Source organism: Kogia breviceps, chromosome 9 (assembly GCF_026419965.1).
Source record: "Kogia breviceps isolate mKogBre1 chromosome 9, mKogBre1 haplotype 1, whole genome shotgun sequence".
NCBI lineage: Eukaryota > Metazoa > Chordata > Mammalia > Artiodactyla > Physeteridae > Kogia > Kogia breviceps.
This window is the reverse complement of record NC_081318.1, coordinates 87,140,534-87,158,831: the sequence shown is the minus strand read 5'-3', so window position 1 is coordinate 87,158,831 and position 18,298 is coordinate 87,140,534. Positions and strand designations below refer to the sequence as shown.

Sequence of the window (18,298 nt, the reverse complement as noted above, 5' to 3'; positions counted from 1 at the left end):
TGACAATCTATTAAATCTTTAAACTATTTGATTATCATTTCATGCATTATCATTTTGTTATGGAGTACCTGGAACACTAATTTAGTTCATGTTTTTACTAGAGGCCTCTAATTACATATCCATATTTGAATGATGACTGAACAGTTGATGTAAAAAATTTCTTGTGAGTAAATGAGGAAGTTAAATCATTTAGATTGTATTTCATTATTGATTTTTCCAAATGGCACAACTGTCAAAACAAGAATCACTTACACAATATACTATCAATTAAGTATTTGAAGGACCTTTTAAGTATTAAAAAAAAAAAAAAAAAAGCCCTAAGGAATGCTACTGGTAGAGATTTTGTGGGAACATGCTAAAGTTAAGAAACTTGAAATTCAAAGAGCTGCTTTTAAAGGACATACAGGGTGGGTTGGCTGTACACATCAGGAAGTTCTACAGAGGGTTTTGTGGGTATTAAGATTATAACTCTAGTTATTCTCTTAGATTTCACAATAGTACAACATGTTTTTGTAAATACAGATTTACACAGAAGTTACTTGGCTGTAGTTTTTCTTCTTAGGTTAGGTGTTATCCTCTAGCTCTTAAATACACAGACTATGTGTTGGTTCCATGAAGGAAAATAAGAGTTACAAATATTCCTTTTATGAACTGGTATAATAGAAAGTGTATACCTCTTAGACCTCATTTTGCGTTTGATTTTTCTAGCGTAAGATTGGAAATGACTTTAAGCATATAGTTTGTGGTATTTATTCTTCACAACATTTCCATGAAATAAAATCCTGTTCCAGATGAAGAATTTTGTAAGTTTTCAAGAAATTGTAACAATTTATAGGTCATATGATTAGAAAATAGCAACCCTGAAACTAGTAGGTTTCCTTCTGTCCACACCAGGCTCCTCCTACCAGAATTTCACTTTTTTTTTTTAACTTCAATATCAGTATGAAAAAATTTGGTTTGAACCTTAGTGTTTATTACCTTTTTAAGGACAGAATAGCTTTGTTCCTAGTTTCTGAAGTCTAAAAATTGCTTATTTTAGCCTTGGAGGAGGCAACTGAGTTATATATAACTTTACTTTAGCATTTAGGAATAGAGGTAGACTAGACTTGGCAGGTTTGACTTCTACTCCTATTCATTGTACTTTATAGGTCTGCAAATCCTTATATATTGGTTGATTGAATGACATGTCAGCAAATAAACCAGCCATATTAAACTTTACAATGTTTTTGTACCTTTTAGTATTAGGGAAGAGTATGTTTATATGCATGTCGGGGTAGTGCAGGAGTTTGACAGGTAGAATTTTTAATTTCTGGCCTGCCAACTAAAAATTGTCACTCTCCATCTGGCACTACAAGAATGAAGTTGTTGGCCACTGTGGTCGCTGACCTTCAACATGCCCCGAAAGGAGTTCAGGGTGGAGATTGTGGAGATCAGGAATGAGGCACTCTGTGCTCTCGGAAAAGCTGGCAGTACAGGCCTTCATATAGTTAGATATTTTCAGAAGATTTTATGAGCCCGATTTCTTGTATACTTTCATATCTGGAAAAGCACTAAAATCATTCAGGGAGACATCTGTTCCTCGTGACTAGCAGCGGTCTTCTTGTGACTAGTAGCAACCTTCTGCCAAAATGTGTGATTAATTGTATGTATCCCCACCTTTACTAAAATCACATATATACCGACCTCGCCCCCTCCCTTTTCGGAGCAGGTCCTCAGAGCTTTGTGAGAGGCTAGTCTTCCAGGCTGGAGTCCTCATTTTGCCCCAAATAAAACTTAACTGACCACTTGCATTGTTGTGCTTTTTTCTTTTTTTTTTTTCAGTTGATAGAAAAATTAATTCATTCATCTGTGATGGTACCAATACTTTGGTTGGCAACTGTTTAATTTGGTTTGTAAACATTTGTGCTTAATATATACAAAAAGCTATCGGAGAGTTCTGAGGTAGTAAAGACATTGGACTGCTCTCAAAGAACTTATGGATAGTGGTAGGGGCACATATACAGACAAGTATACAAAAGTCTGTACAAAACAGAACATACTAAGTGTAATGGGAATACAGAACATGATGAGAAGTATTTAATGGAGCAATTTGGGAGAAACTTATAGAGAAAGTAGAATTTAGGAGGCCTTCTTGAAATCTTCCTTGTTTTGGAAACAGAAGAAGTGTTAATTTTGGCACAGAGGTAGAAAAGTGTAGGAAGTGTGGTATGATTGAAACAGAAGTTTGAGAAGATGATGAGCAATAATGTTGGGTAAGTAGGTTAGTGTGAGACTTTAGAGGGTCTAAAAACAATTCTAAGTGCAGTGGGGAGTGACACAAGGTTGCTGAATAGCATAATAATGAGATTCCAAATATGTATCACTGATTTAACTACTGTTAATATTTTTGGGTGTGTTAGTAAAGGAATTCAGAGGAACTCCTGTACATTATTCGAATTTTTATTTAACCGTTATTGAGTTGTGGAATATTTGACTAGATGGCACTGGTGAGAAACGAAGGCCTAGAGAACTCAGTAACTAATTCAAAAGCCCTAGCTCTTAGTGTCAGAACTTGAATCTAGAACCCAGTTCTCCTGATGCTTAGTCATTGCTTTTTCTCTGCTCTCCTTCCTCTTCTGCATATTATAATGTGTTGGGTACTTAGACACAAAGGAAGAAGGATGCCTCTTTTATTCCTTAAGAGTGTTTACATATGATTGAATGACATGTGTGGCTATATTGCTTTACATTTTTATTTAAATACCAGATTTATTAGTACAAATCAGTGCTGGAAGAGACATCCAGCTTCAACATTTTTTAGTCCAAATGAACACTTACAGAAAGCTAGCTTCATCTTAGAGGAAAGTAAGATTTGAACTGATCTAGAAGGATGGATGAGTGGAGAAAAGGAATGAGAATTACAGCACAAGTGAAGTGTCAGAGGTGTGCATAAATTATTTTCTGAGAGTAGTGAGTCATGCTGGAACAGAGAAATGTTTTAGAATTATGAGAGAAGTACATTGTAACATTAGTATTCCATAGACTTTATTTTTTCTAACTAAGGAATGGTTAAAAATTTGATTTTTCTTTAGCTATATCTGTGGGTATTTGATAGTGGAATTCTTTTATTTTTTTAGAATTTTATTTATTTTTTGGCTGCTTTGGGTGTTCGTTGCTGTGTGTGGGCTTTCTCTAGTTGTGGTGAGCGGGGGCTACTCTTCGTTGCGGTGCGCGGTGCACGGGCTTCTCATTGTGGTGGCTTCTCTTTGCAGAGCACAGGCTCTAGGCGCGGGCTTCAGTAGTTGTGGCTCGCGGGCTCTAGAGCACACGCTCAGTAGTTGTGGTGCATGGGCTTAGTTGCTCCGCAACACGTGGGATCTTCCTGGACCAGCGCTCAAACCTGTGTCCCCTTCATTGGCAGGTGGATTCTTAACCACTGTGCCACCAGGCAAGTCCCTGATAGTGAGATTCTATTAAAGCAGGCTTACCATACTGTCTCTTCATAGTCATCTTTTCCCTCTATCCTTGTCTTTGGCATTATAAATGCATTTTGTGTAGACCTTGACATAGAAAAGAGTAATTTCAGATGTTTTGACAAGTATGATGACTAAAGCAGCGTCGAGAGAATTAGCTCAGAGCAACTGTCTGTGGCAATATTTAAATGTTATGCCTATGGTTAGCTCTGTTTTCACAATTGGATTATTTTTATATCTTAATATCATCTTTCTATCAAATTATTTGATCAAAAAAGATTAAGATCCTCTGTTTAAGGTACCCAGTAAGCTTAATATTCTACTTTTTTCTGTAAATTAATTTTAGTGTCAATTTAGCATAAAAAGTATCATGAACTGTCATGATAAAAGAGACTATAAACCTGTATTCCTGGACTGTTAGAATCAAAGAAGTTGGAAAAGCTTTAGAAATAATCTTTATTATCTATGAAATCATTTGTTGATTTATTATTTCTTGTTGTTTATACTCATGTGTCTGCGCTTTGTCAGATGTCTGATTCAGGAATCTGTCTTAGCATGCTGTAAAACCTGTTTTAAAAATAGATATGAGCCACTCCATGTCACTGAAAGGTTGTTGACACAATGGAAAAACTGTTAAATGAGTTTGTAGAGCAAAACTTACCATTACCTGAAGAAAGGTTGTGTTTCTTTTTTTTACACAAAATTGATTGAAATTTTAAGTCCGTAAATCCAAATGAATATAATTAAAATATTTAGAACATTTTATGTACCTAGTGTACTGTTAGAGTTGATTTTTGAAATTTATTTCTTAGTGTAGCTCGGTGTATACCAAAGTATGTTAAAAAAAACCTTTGAGATTATTTTATTTGAACCGAGTACTGTTTTCCTCACTTCCACTGAAGCTTTTTCTTTTTTTCTTTTTTTTTAAATGTGAACTTTTTTTTTGACATTTTATTTTTTTAAAATTTATTTACTTATTTATTTATGGCTATGTTGGGTCTTCATTTCTGTGCAAGGGCTTTCTCTAGTTGTGGCAAGTGGGGCCACTCTTCATTGCACTGCGCGGGCCTCTCATTGTCACGGCCTCTCTTGTTGCGGAGCACAGGCTCCAGACGTGCAGGCTCAGTAATTGTGGCTCACGGGCCCAGTTACTCCGCGACATGTGAGATCTTCCCAGACCAGGGCTCGAACCTGTGTCCCCTGCATTGGCAGGCAGATGCTCAACCACTGGGCCACCAGGGAAGCCCAAAGCTTTTTCTTAAAAAAAAAAAAAAAAAAATACTATTTATATGTGGCCATTTAAATATTCCCCAATTATATTAAATACCTTATATATTTAATAGACTGGGTGAATAAAAAAATCCTTTCACATTTTCTATATGAAATGCATATTATTTACACCACTGGGGATTAGAAAGAGGATCTTTATTTTGGTAGATAAGCTGGACTTTTTGTCAGTAAAGATTCGGTGTGATTAAGGGACAGTAAAGTGAAAAATTGATGTTTTCATACTTTTTGTAGCATTTTTTGTAGTTTGCATTTGGCAAGGTGGGGAGAGGGAGGAGAGTTAAAACCAGTTTGGAAAACATAAGCAATAGTCTTCACAGACAATTATAATGAAGGTGTAATGTTGTAATGAATAGTCTGCTGTTGTAATGAATAGTCTGCTGACCAATCAGGGTAAAACCTCTAGGGCAAAATGTGGTTAAAGTTAATGAATTACTCCCAAAGGCCTCCAGAACAGTAAAACAAAAAATGGAAGATTTTAAGTCTGTAAGGACAAGCTTCCCACCAGAACCCTGGTAAGAGAAATAAAGGTAGCCACATCTGACTAAGAAACTTCAGAGGAGGTGAACTTTGAAATCTCTAAATAATCCATGTGTATGTAGTTGAGAATTGACGTTGCAATCTTAGGATAATAAGGTAACTATTTTTATTTTAACTGTCAACAAAAACTGATTGCATGTTTTCCTTCTCTAAAGTATTTGCCATGTTTAAAAGAGGAAATGTAAATATTTCCCAGTTCCTGAATTGGGGAATTTTTAAATATAAAATTAATAATAAAATAATTATAATTGACCATCTATATGTACTAAACTTTGGTAAGCATTTTATGTATATTGTCTAATTTATTAGTCACAAAAACTATAAGGGATAGATAGGTACAGTTACTCCTGTTTTATAAGTGAAAGAAACTAGATCATAGAGGTGAAGTGACTTCAGTATTGCATATTAGTGGAACCATTTGAATCCTCATCTTTTGACTATGCTCCTCCTCTTTCCATGATGCCAGGGAATTTATGAGGTTTTCAAAACATGGTTTACTTGAATTTCATCAGTTAAAGATGAAATCAGTATTTTAGGAGAGGTAATAAATAATCTGGTCTCTAACACTGTCAAAAATATATACAGTCACAACATTGTAAATCAACTGTATTTCAGTAAAAGTTAAAAAAATACAGGCAGTAAGTAAATTCTGCCTTGAATTTTAGAAGTTGATCTGAATGTTTGAACCTGCTGGTAATAATTGTCATTATATTTGAATCCTTATATGCTCCCAAGAATGGAGTATAAAACCTCTGGTATTTTGTTTACTCTGGGCAAACTGTGTAGTGTTAGCATCTTGCCGGTTGCAGATCTGCATGTGCTAGGATTGGCTGAGCAGGGTGCTCTACTCTCAGAATTTTCTTGAGATCCTATTTGGCCTTGGATGATCCTAATTTGTGATGAGTTCTGCAATGAATTCTGCGTTTGAACCTGTTTAAGCTCATCCTTAACACCTGCCGGAGATGCCCTCCATGCCGGTGTAGTATTAAGACTAGAAAAGTATTCCAGAGGTAAATGGAATCAGTCTGAAATTAATTTTCTCTAGGAGTAAGGAACCATTAAGTTTAGCATCCAGAAAAATGCTTATGAAGCAGTCTGTGGTAAATTTCTGAATAATTGCAAACTGTGATATCTGAGAAGTCCTTAATAGTAGTTATTCCTGTGTAATTAACTCTAATATTAGCTTAGTATTTAACATACATTAATTAGGTTGCTCCAGCTATTTGATTTTAGTTCAACTTTGTGTTTACTGAGTATCAGGGAAAATTAAATATGATTATAAATTTTGGAATCTCTATCAAGCCATCCTTTAGCAACAGTAATTGATGCTAGTTCCTAGATAGAAGCTGAAACAAAACTGATCTGTTAGTGAATGGATTGATTCCTATCATATGTGAATTTATAAATGAAAAATTTCCAGTATAACCTGGAAAATTCTGAAATTTATTTAAACGGCTTATTTTAAAAAAAAACAATTCAACTATTTTGTAAGAAAATTTAAGTGTTATATTCATGTAGAAAGATCCTTCTTTTCTTATGGCACCTGATTTTTGTTCACTTAAGGGAAACTGTTGCTAAAATAGTAATGAGGAAGTGTGTAATATAAGTATAGTCATACACCCCTTGCTGTGCAAGTAACCAGAGTGCTATGTATACATGTTGTTCAGTCTCCTTTTAGAAGGTGGAAGTCAAGTCCTTTGTATGTTTTTCTCTCTTGCACAGCCTAAAATGACGAATGTGTGATCTCAGTGGAATAAATGGCGTCCAAAGTCACAGATGCTATAGTGTGGTATCAAAAGAAGGTAAGTTGATAGTCAAAGCTTTTAACCTTTTAAATGTTTTTATTCTAAAAGCACACGCTTTTTTTTAATACGATAGATTTATGTCAAGTATTACCTAAAATAAGAAAGGTGGTGCTTAGAAATATTTTTCTCTACTTTTTACTCCACATTATCAAAGTAGCTAGATTAATTATTTTCAGTTAAAATATAAACCAAATTTCCAGGATTATGAATACAGTTAGCATTTTATAAAAGCATTAAATTTTTTCTTGCATTAATTTCTTTTGAAGAAAGCTAGGTTAACAGATCTGTTATACTTTTATAACAAGGGAAACTATAGTTTAAGTCTATTTCTTGTACGTTACAATTCAACAGCTGAATCTTTTCAGTAGAATAAACCTTTGGAGACTGTATTTTCCAAACTGAAATATTAAAATGTTTATTTTGTTGTTTTAGGAATAGTCATCATAACTGCTTAACTAGCTGTGTCATCCTATGTTTCAAAATAAGCTTTAACAATGTAATGTTTTCTTTATAAATTACAAATTCTGATACCTTTTTTGAAGATACATTAAGCTGTTTATTCCTGAAGAGTGTTGTTTACCCTCTTTAAAATGTATTGTTGTTTTATGTGGTATCTTAGATTTTTAGCTTATGTAGTGAATTATGTTTGTTTGCACATTTTAAAACGTTTTTGATGCCTTATTCATTAGGTCCCTATTAACAAAGATAATTATATATTTAAAGCTTTTCCTATGTATAGGAAAATCAGACAATTTTAAAATTTAGTTAAATTGTAAATAAGTGGTAAATTAGCACACTTTAAAGATTAGACATACCTAAGAATACAGTCTGTCTTTAGGTGTGTCATTTCTTTTCTGGGTAGAACATACCACAGATATACAGTATCACATTTTTCTCGTAAAGTAACGAATTGGAAGTATTGATGTTGATCATACTATTAATTCAATCTTTTATGTTTTTATATTAGTGTCATCTTTACTTTTAAATTTCCAGTCAACTTAAAAGAAAGCTGAATTAAAGAAAACTATTTTTTTTCCTACATAGATCTTTGAAAGCTTTTCTCTTAACTTCTACTTATGAGAGTTAGTAATATTTATTAAAACATTTTATCTATCAGACTTTTTATGTTTAAATATTTCACTGAAGATCATTTGTAGGATGTGTTAGATTAATTGACCTTTCTTGAGATCGGAGAGTTTGAAATACTCTACTCACATTCAGTTTTAGCACAGTAACACCCTTCTTATCTGAGGGTCATCTATCTAGCAGCTTTGGATATGTGCAACCTAAAAAGTCTCCACAGCAACCCTAACAGATAAAACAAATTATATCTAGCAAGTATAATCACATATTATGTTAGAGAGTCACCAGAACCATTAACCAGATTTGATTTGCTCTGTTGTTTTCTTTTGATTCTAAATTTAATTTTCTTGAAGAATATGTGTGAATACTTTGAAAGATTTAGTATTTCAAGACTTTTTGAAAACAAAAATAACAGCCCCTATTGGTGCCCTTTCCTATCCTTATCCAACCTCTGAGTTCTGCTCCCTGGAGGCAGTTGGTGTTTCAAAGTTCTGCTACTCTTCATCCTGGTAGGGAGTAGGGGAGGGTGGGTTGCAAATATGGGGTGTGAAGTTTGGGTTTTCATAATTACTTTTTGGGGAATACTGACATTTGTGGGTAGGAATGGGATTTAAAATATCATGCAATATTCTAAATTAGAGTTGGCAGACTTTTTCTGTAAAGGATCAGGTGGTAAGTGTTTTAGGCTTTGAGGGCCATAGGTCTCTGTGGAAACTAGTCAACTCTGCTGTTACAGGACAAAGGCAGCCATAGATAATATGTAAATGAATGAAATGAATGGCATGACAGTGTTTCAATAAAACTGAATGTACAGAAACCAGCAGTACGTTAGATTTGGCCCACAGGCCTTAGTTTGCATACCTGTGCTCTAAGATAGCCTCATAGAGCTATCTTAGGGCACCAAAAAGAACTCCCTGCTAAAAGTGGAATAATGCCCTGTTGAATAACACTGTTTAGTTTTTTTAATGGTATTTACTCTTTTTTTATACATACCTACTTTGCCCAAGTTATAAAGGTGCAAAAGAAATTAAGTCATACAACCACAATCAGAGACCAGAGATACCCATATTTATACCATAACTTCCTCTCTGTTCTCCCTGCTAGTTGCATGCTAAAATGCCATGAGGGAGCAAGAGGGAGAAAGAACTATGGAAAATCTGGGTCTCTGAGGCAGCCTTCAAATTTAAGATGATTATTAGCCTTTGCCACAAAGCAATTAATTTTCACTAAATAGTTACACAGTTTAGCAATCTGAGTAGTAACTGTTATTTAGAATCTACTCAGTTGTCTCCAGAGAGTAGTGGGCAAGGGGCCCACATTATAGATGTTTTTTGTTGATTTCTGACTGTATGATAAGGCTTTAGCTTTTTTATGACTGCTTTCCAATCCCCCTACCGCATCCTCCCAGTGACTAAAATTTTGGTTAAATCAGTATTCAAGGCTTATGTTTGTGTATGCAGTATTTAGAGCAACATCATGTAGTATCTGTGATAATACTTCCTGTCTGTGCAACAGTTTTTATGTTTTGCTTTGTTTTTCTAGTTCTTGAAAGTCTCTGACAGAACTTTTGTTGTACTCAGTCACATTCAGGTATTCTACCAATTTCTTTTTTTTCTTTCTTGGGAATGACCCTCCTAGAATTCTGTGCCCTCCTGCTCCATTCTTGGATGGATTGTTCTCAAGTCATGCCTCTCATCTGCCACCTTGGTATTTCCTTTTATCATCAGCCTGAGAGTTCCTTTCACTGCTCTTTGGTCATATAGATTTGTGTTCCTCTTAAATATAGGCTTATAAAAAAAAATCCTTTTCTTGCAGGAGGGACCCCTTCCAGGGCACAAGAGTGGGCTCTTGTCCAACACTCGTAAATGAATTGTCTGAGGGGACAAACATGCTGACAAAGCAAGAGACTTTATTAGGAAGGGGCACCTGGGTGGAGAGCAGGAGGGTAAGGGAACCCAGGAGGACTGCTCTGTCACGTGGATTGCAGTCTTGGGTTTTATGGTGGTGGGATTAGTTTCCTGGTTGTCTCTGGCCAATCATTCTGACTCAGGGTCCTTCCTGGTGGCACACGCATCACTCGGCCAAGATGGATTCCAGTGAGGAGGATTCTGGGAGGTTGGTAGGACATATGGACTGGCGTCTCCTATTCACCTTTCCCGAATTCTTCCAGTTGGTGGTGGCTTGTTAGTTCTGTGTTCCTTACCAGGACCTCCGGTTGTAAAATAACTCATGCAAATGGTTATTGTGGTGCCTGGCCAGGGTGGGTGGTTTCAGTCAGTGTTTCCCCTAACAGTTATATAACATTTATTATGTGCCAGGCATTTTCTAGATGCTTTACATATATTAACTAATTTAACATAGGTAAACAGATGAAATGAGACAGAGGGTCTGTTTCCTGTCTCTGGACATTAGTGGGTGAAGCTCTGTTGCCTGAAGCTGTTGTAATGAACTTGCTCCCCAGAAGGGAGCTTGACAACAGGCCAAGTCAGGCAGAGTTGAAAGATGGAAAGATCCTGAGTTTTTCAGAACTTTTTGAGCCATGGAATTCATTAACTCTGGAATTGTCTTATCTTGGGACTTCTTACTGTATGAGATAATAAATCCCCTTATTTTTTCAGTCACTTGAAGTTTAATTTTATTTCCTTGCAGCTGAAGGCATACTAAGTGATAACCAAGAAATGCTTTCTGATGGTATGTGGTTTCCTGTATAGTGCTCTTTTGCCTCTGAATGCTTATAGTAGTAGATATAAAATTAAGATCTACCAAATAGAAGTACTGAGCCTCCGACAAATGGGTTTGTCACATTTTCTCTTTTAAGCTTTTTTTTCCTTGAACCATATTCTCATAGGTACCATTAAATCTTTAATGTAATTTTAAACTACTGTGCCTTATAGTATGATATGGTTGAAAGAGCACTTGTATTTGATTTTGTGACATTTATCAGCTTGTAATATTGAATGTGTTACTCAACCTCTCTGAGCCTCGGTTCCTTCTTTTGTATTCTGAGGATGGTAGTGCTTCCTCTGTGTCTCACAGGGTTATGAAGGAGTGAATCAACTTTAAATATAGTTTTTAAAAAGGTTTTTAAATTGGTTTATGAATTGTTGAATAAATATGATGTATCACTCTTAAAAATATACTAGTAATGCATCTTATGACTTGGAATATAGTAGATGAGACATTAGAGTGGCGGTCAGTACTCTGCAGTTTCTTTAATGACCAACAGGAGTATGTGCTGCACATACTTCTTCCATCTGACCAAAGAGGTGGGTATGTGACTAAGAACAGACCAGAAATGGTACCTCATTCCCTTGGCTACAGTGATGGGTCCAGGTAAATCTGACGACCCAAACTGTCCTTCTATAGTTTTTTGTTTTTGTTTTGTTTTGTTTTTAATTAGAGCTGCTGTAAAAGACTCTTTTGCTTCTTTCATTTAGGAACTTTCATTTAGAAGGATGAAAGTCTAAGCATGTTACCACAACATGGAAAAAGTTTTAGAAGAAGAGAATGAGAGAGCACAGAGAGTGGTCAGGAATAGGGAAAAAGCAGACAACCACAGGCCAGCAGGTGCTCTGGTCCCTGGATTCATTCCACCCTGAGATTAGCTTCACCCCTGACCTTCGGGTTGTTTAGCCAATAAATTTCCCTTTTTTTAAAAAAAAAAAAAGAAGAAGAAGAAAATTATTTATTTATTTTTGGCTGCATTGGGTCCTCGTTGCTGCGTGTGGGCTTTCTCTAGTTGTGGTGAGCAGGGGCTACTCTTCATCGTGGTGCACGGGCTTCTCATTGCGGTGGCTTCTCTTGGCACAGGGACTTCAGTAGTTGTGTCTCGCGGGCTCTAGAGTGCAGGCTCAGGAGCTGTGGCACACGGGCTTAGTTGCTCCGTGGCATGTGGGATCTTCCTGGACCAGGGCTCGAACCCGTGTCCCCTGCATTGGCAGGGGGATTCTTAACCACTGCACCACCAGGGAAGTCCCTAAATTTCCCCTTCTTGTTGAAGATAGTTTGAATTGGACTTTTACTTGTAAAAGAGAGTCCCGGCTAATGCATAGAGAATATATAAGTTTTATTGTGGTATATAATATATACTCAAAACCACACAGGTTATTTTTTATTATATATAATATATTTACACATATATTTACAAGCAGAACAACTGCTTGTGTTCAGAACTGTTTGTATTCTGTTTATAAAATAGGACTCATATCAAGAAACAGAATGTTACTGGCTTTACAAAACCTTCAGGCTCCCTTTTAGTCACAGCCTGACCCCTTTGAGAGTGACCACTGTAGGAGACTGTATATCTTCATGGTAACAAGAACATAGGTTTTGGTGTTGGAAAGCAGAGATTTGAATCCTTGTTCTTGAAAGCCTGTATAATTTTGGACAGATTGTGTCTCTGAATTTCACTTTCTTCATATATATAAACACTTTTATATTTAAAATGATGATATATGCAGAGTATTAGCAAAGTGTTCTACACAGGGTAAGCCTTCTAAAAATGAGAGTTATTTCTATTATTATTATCTCATATTCATACACTTATCAGAGGAATTGTTCCCCAAATTTAACAGAGTGCTTAATTTCATGGATTCTAAAAATTCTCATGAGGCTAAAAAGATTCTTGCTTGTAAATGAGAAACCTAAGATGTCAGTCTTCTAATATCCATCCAATATTAGAACAGTGGGTATTTAGTTGATGTTTGTTGTCTAACACTCATACAGCAGAGACATGATTAAGTGTAATTTATAAGCCTCAACTTTCTTTGCTTCAGTCACTGCTCGTGTTTTCCACCATTTCCTTTTCAATGTCACTTACTTGCCAAAAACAAGTCTTTTCCTAGCAGAAATACATTGGTTTAGTTACTGAAATATGTACCTTTTCACCTAAGATTTCTCTCCCGCATTTTGGTCATGAAGTTCTTAAAATTTTCTACCCTCACCCTCTCTCCAGTTTGGGTATTTCTAAAATAAATCATTTGAGTTTGAATTTTATTTACAAGGGACAAAGAAACTGTGCTATGCAATAGTCAAGATAGTTTGACTTTAGAGATCATCTAGTTCCTGTTAAACATTTTGTTTTACAGATGAGAAACCTGATACATGTAGATCTAATAACTTGATCATAGTCATGAATTAATGATAAAACAAAACTCAGATCTGCTGACTTTCAGACCACTCTTTTCTCCTGTACTAAAGTTGCTTTGAAAAACACACTGAAGAAACTTTTATAAAATTCAGTTGTTTAATTTGAAAAGTTTTTTTTGAATGTTTAAAAGAGCTCTTCATTTAATCTGTAGATCGACCTTAATGAAGAGTGTTTATGTTCCTATAGTCCCCTTTCAGCTTCTGTCCTTGCTCATCCCCTCTTACTACTCCTCAACTTCCAATTAGAAAAGACTGTGCCAAGACTACTGCCACTTTAGCCATCGGTCCTCAAGTCGCTGTAGTCTGGCTTCTGCCTCTGCTCTGCTGGAAGTGCTCTCACAAAGGTCAGCAGTGATAATAGACCATTGTTATAATAACACCTAGTGCTTCTTGTGGATTTACTGGGTGTCAAACACTGGGCTTAGCGCTTTATTTACGTTGGAGGGAGAAACCTGGAGAACCATAGGGCCATACAGGACTTGGAGATGGTTTTGGCTTAGTTGGCTCAGTTTTTAAAAATCAGGTCAGCATTGAAAGATCAGAACATTTCAGACAAAAATCTGAATTTGGGGGATGTGCTGTCTAGTTTGCTACATTCCTAATGGTAAGGACATGTGTACTTGGACCGACCTCACCTCACATTTATGTCACCTGTCTGACCCCTATAGTAAAATGGTTTACTGTCTGCACTTTACATGGATATTCAGAGGTTTTTTTTTTTTTAAAAAGATGATTTCTGATGTGAGAGTGTTTGGAGCGGTATACATCTTTTTCAAAAAATATATATATAATTAATTTATGTATTTGGTTACACTGGATCTTAGTTGCGGCAGGCAGGCTCCTTAATTGCGGCTCACGGGCTCCTTAGTTGTGGCACGTGTGATCCTTAGTTGCAGCTCAGGGGCTCCTTAGTTGCGGCTTGCCGACTTCTTAGTTGCGGCATGCATGTGGGATCTAGTTCCCTGAGCAGGGACTGAACCCGGGGCCCTTGCATTAGGTGAGTGGAGTCTTAACCACTGTGCCACCAGGGAAGTCCCTAAATCTTTTTTTAAAGAAAGATATAATTAGTATTATATTTACATAGGGGTTGATTTAACAACATTAATGATTGGATGATGATGATGATAATGAAGATGTTTAGTACCACCACATATTTAAATAGCATCTATTTTTCAGAGTGCTTCCATATATATTTTCATGGTTTGATTTATTGTGGTAATGAAATGGATTAACTCGGTGGCTATATCAAGATATAAGAAGTTGTATAAGATTTCTAAGGCTTTTATAACAAATGACCACAAACTGGGTGGCTTAAAACAACAGAGATGTATTTTTTCCCGTGGTTCAGGTGGCCAGCAGTCCAAAATCACAGTGTCAGCATGGTTGGTTCCTTCTGTAGGGAGGCTCCTGGGGAGAAACTGTCCCGTGCTTCTCTTCTAGCTTCTGTGGAAACACAATCCTTAGTGTTCCTTGGCTTGTAGATGCATTATTTCAGCCTCTGCCTTCAACTTCACATTGCCTTCCTCACTCTGTTTCTGTGCTTTCTCTTCTGTTCCCTCTTGCTAAATATGGAGCATTGTTATTAATAAAAATTTGGATAATTAAAGGTTTTGGTTAATAGTTCTTCTAAATTGAACATTTCTATATCTGTTAAAATAGAAAAACACCATCAGAAGTAGTGGTCAGTTTTCTGCCGTATATTTGATAATTCTGTATTTGCATTTAGTTGCTCTCTCCTTCACCTTTTGCTTTAATTTCTAGCACAAATAATTTTTTTTCTCAGAAAATGTCATTCTTTATCTGAGATCAATTGAAGTTCTTTTTTTCATGGTTAAGGAGAGGTATTTTAGGAAGGAACAAAATAAATGATGCATTAAAAAGTAGATAGAATAAATAAGTAGAAGGACAGAGAGTTTCTTAAGTTTAATACCACCTAAAATTTTACATAGCAATTGTGAGGAATGCACAATATTATTTGATGAATTTTCTGGGTATCTTTCTTTTTTTTTTTTTAACATCTTTATTGGAGTATAACTGTTTTACAATGGTGTGTTAGTTTCTGCTTTACAACAAAGTGAATCAGTTATACATAAACATATGTTCCCATATCTCTTCCCTCTTGCCTCTGCCTCCCTCCCACCCTCCCAATCCCACCCCTCTAGGTGGTCACAAAGCACTGAGCTGATCTCCCTGTGCTATGCGGCTGCTTCCCACTAGCTATCTATTTTACATTTGGTAGTGTATATATGTCCATGCCACTCTCTCACTTTGTCACAGCTTACCCTTCCCCCTCCCCATATCCTCAAATCCATGCTCTAGTAGGTCTGTGTTTTATTCCCGTCCTACCCCTAGTCTCTTTGTGACATTTTTTTTTCTTAGATTCCATATATATGTGTTAGCATACGGTATTTGTTTTTCTCCTTCTGACTTAACTTCACTCTGTATGACAGACTCCAGGTCTATCCACTTCATTACAAATAACTCAGTTTCATTTCTTTTTATGGCTGAGTAATATTCCATTGTATATATATGCCACATCTTCTTTATCCATTCATCTGTTGATGGACACTTAGGTTGCTTCCATGTCCTGGCTATTGTAAATAGAGCTGCAGTGAACATTGTGGTACATGACTCTTTTTGAATTATGGTTTTCTCAGGATATATGCCCAGTAGTGGGATTGTGGGATCGTATGGTAGTTCTATTTGTAGTTTCTTAAGGAACCTCCATACTGTTCTCCATAGTGGCTGTATCAATTTACATTCCCCCCAGCAGTGCAAGAGTGTTTCCTTTTCTCCACAACCTCTACAGCATTTATTGTTTCTAGAGTTTTTGATGATGGCCATTCTGACCAGTGTGAGATGATACCTCATTGTAGTTTTGATATGCATTTCTCTAATGATTAATGATGTTGAGCATTCTTTCATGTGTTTATTGGCAATCTGTATATCTTCTTTGGCGAAATGTCTGTTTTTGGATTGGGTTGTTTGCTTTTTTTTATTGAGCTGCATGAGTTGCTTATAAATTTTGGAGATTAATCCTTTGTCATTTTCTTCATTTGCAACTATTTTCTCCCATTCTGAGGGTTGTCTTTTGGTCTTGTTTATGGTATCCTTTGCTGTGCAAAAGCTTTTAAGTTGCGTTAGGTCCCATTTGTTTATTTTTGTTTTTATTTCCATTTCTCTAAGAGGTGGGTCAAAAAGGATTTTGCTGTGATTTATGTCATAGAGTGTTGTGCCTATGTTTTCCTCTAAGAGTCTGATAGCGTCAGGCCTTACATGTAGGTCTTTAACCCATTTTGAGTTTATTTTTGTGTATGGTGTTAGGGAGTGTTCTAATTTCATACTTTTACATGTACCTGTCCAGTTTTCCCAGCACCACTTATTGAAGAGTCTGTCTTTTCTCCACTGTGTGTTCTTCCCTCCTTTATCAAAGATAAGGTGACCATATGTGTGTGGGTTTATCTCTGGGCTTTCTATCCCGTTCCATTGATCTATATTTCTGTTTTTGTGCCAGTACCGTACTGTCTTGATTACTGTAGCCTTGTAGTAGAGTCTGAAGTCAGGGAGCCTGATTCCTCCAGCTCCATTTTTCGTTCTCAGTATTGTTTTGGCTATTCGGGGTCTTTTGTGTTTCCATACAAATTGTGAAATTTTTTGTTCTAGTTCTGTAAAAAATGCCAGTGGTAGTTTGATAGGGGTTGCATTGAATCTGTAGATTGCTTTGGGTAGTAGAGTCATTTTCACAGTGTTGATTCTTCCAATCCAAGAACATGGTATATTTCTCCATCTATTTGTATCATCTTTAATTTCTTTCATCAGTGTCTTATAATTTTCTACATACAGGTCTTTTGTCTCCTTAGGTAAGTTTTTTCCTAGATATTTTATTCTTTTTGTTGCAATGGTAAATGGGAGTGTTTTCTTAATTTCCCTCTCAGATTTTTCATCATTAGTGTATAAGAATGCCAGAGATTTCTGTGCATTAATTTTGTATCCTGCTACTTTACCAAATTCATTGAGTAGCTCTAGTAGTTTTCTGGTAGCCTCCTTAGGATTCTCTATGTATAGTATCATGTCATCTGCAAACAGTGACAGCTTTATTTCTTCTTTTCTGATTTGGATTCCTTTTATTTCTTCTCTGATTGCTGTGGCTAGAAATTCCAAAACTATGTTGAATAAGAGTGGTGAGAGTACGCAACCTTGTCTTGTTCCTGATCTTAGTGGAAATGGCTTCAGTTTTTCACCATTGAGAATGATGCTGGCTGTGGGTTTGTCATATATGGCCTTTATTATGTTGAGGAAAGTTTCCTCTATGCCTACTTTCTGCAGGGTTTTTATCATTAATGGGTGTTGAATTTTGTCAAAAGCTTTCTCTGCATCTATTGAGATGATCATATGGTTTTTCTCCTTCAGTTTGTTGATATGGTGTATCACGTTGATTGATTTGCGTATATTGAAGAATCCTTGCATTCCTGGGATAAACCCCACTTGATCGTGGCGTATGATCCTTTTAATGTGCTGTTGGATTCTGTTTGCTAGTATTTTGTTGAGGATTTTTGCATCTATGTTCATCAGTGATATTGGCCTGTAGTTTTCTTTCTTTGTGACATCTTTGTCTGGTTTTGGTATCAGGGTGATGGTGGCCTCATAGAATGAGTTTGGGAGTGTTTCTCCCTCTGCTGTCTTTTGGAAGAGTTTGAGAAGGATAGGTGTTAGCTCTTCTCTAAATGTTTGATAGAATTCGCCTGTGAAGCCATCTGGTCCTGGACTTTTGTTTGTTGGAAGATTTTGAATCACAGTTTCAATTTCAGTGCTTGTGCTGGGTATCTTTCTTTAAGTAACCAAACTTTAAAAAAATTTTGCCTCTATCCAAAGTTCTTTAACTGCAAATGGAATAGAAATGACCATTTTCTGTTATTTTCCTGATCCGTAGTTGTTATTGTCTGTTAATAGTGGCTTTGGTTTATAATACATTGTGGTTTACCT

The 18,298-nt window shown here is 36.1% G+C and overlaps 1 protein-coding gene across 10 annotated transcripts in view; it reads left to right on the top strand.

The window, feature by feature from the left end:
* Positions 1-18,298, top strand: part of PHTF2 (putative homeodomain transcription factor 2) — a 175,592-nt gene that overhangs the window by 22,524 nt on the left and 134,770 nt on the right. For all 10 annotated transcript variants that reach the window (XM_067042770.1, XM_067042774.1, XM_067042776.1 and 7 more), the window contains exon 2: positions 7,002-7,081. In XM_067042770.1, the coding sequence (XP_066898871.1) occupies positions 7,037-7,081 (45 nt within the window). In that variant the 5' untranslated portion in view covers positions 7,002-7,036. The remainder of the gene's footprint in view (positions 1-7,001; positions 7,082-18,298) is intronic.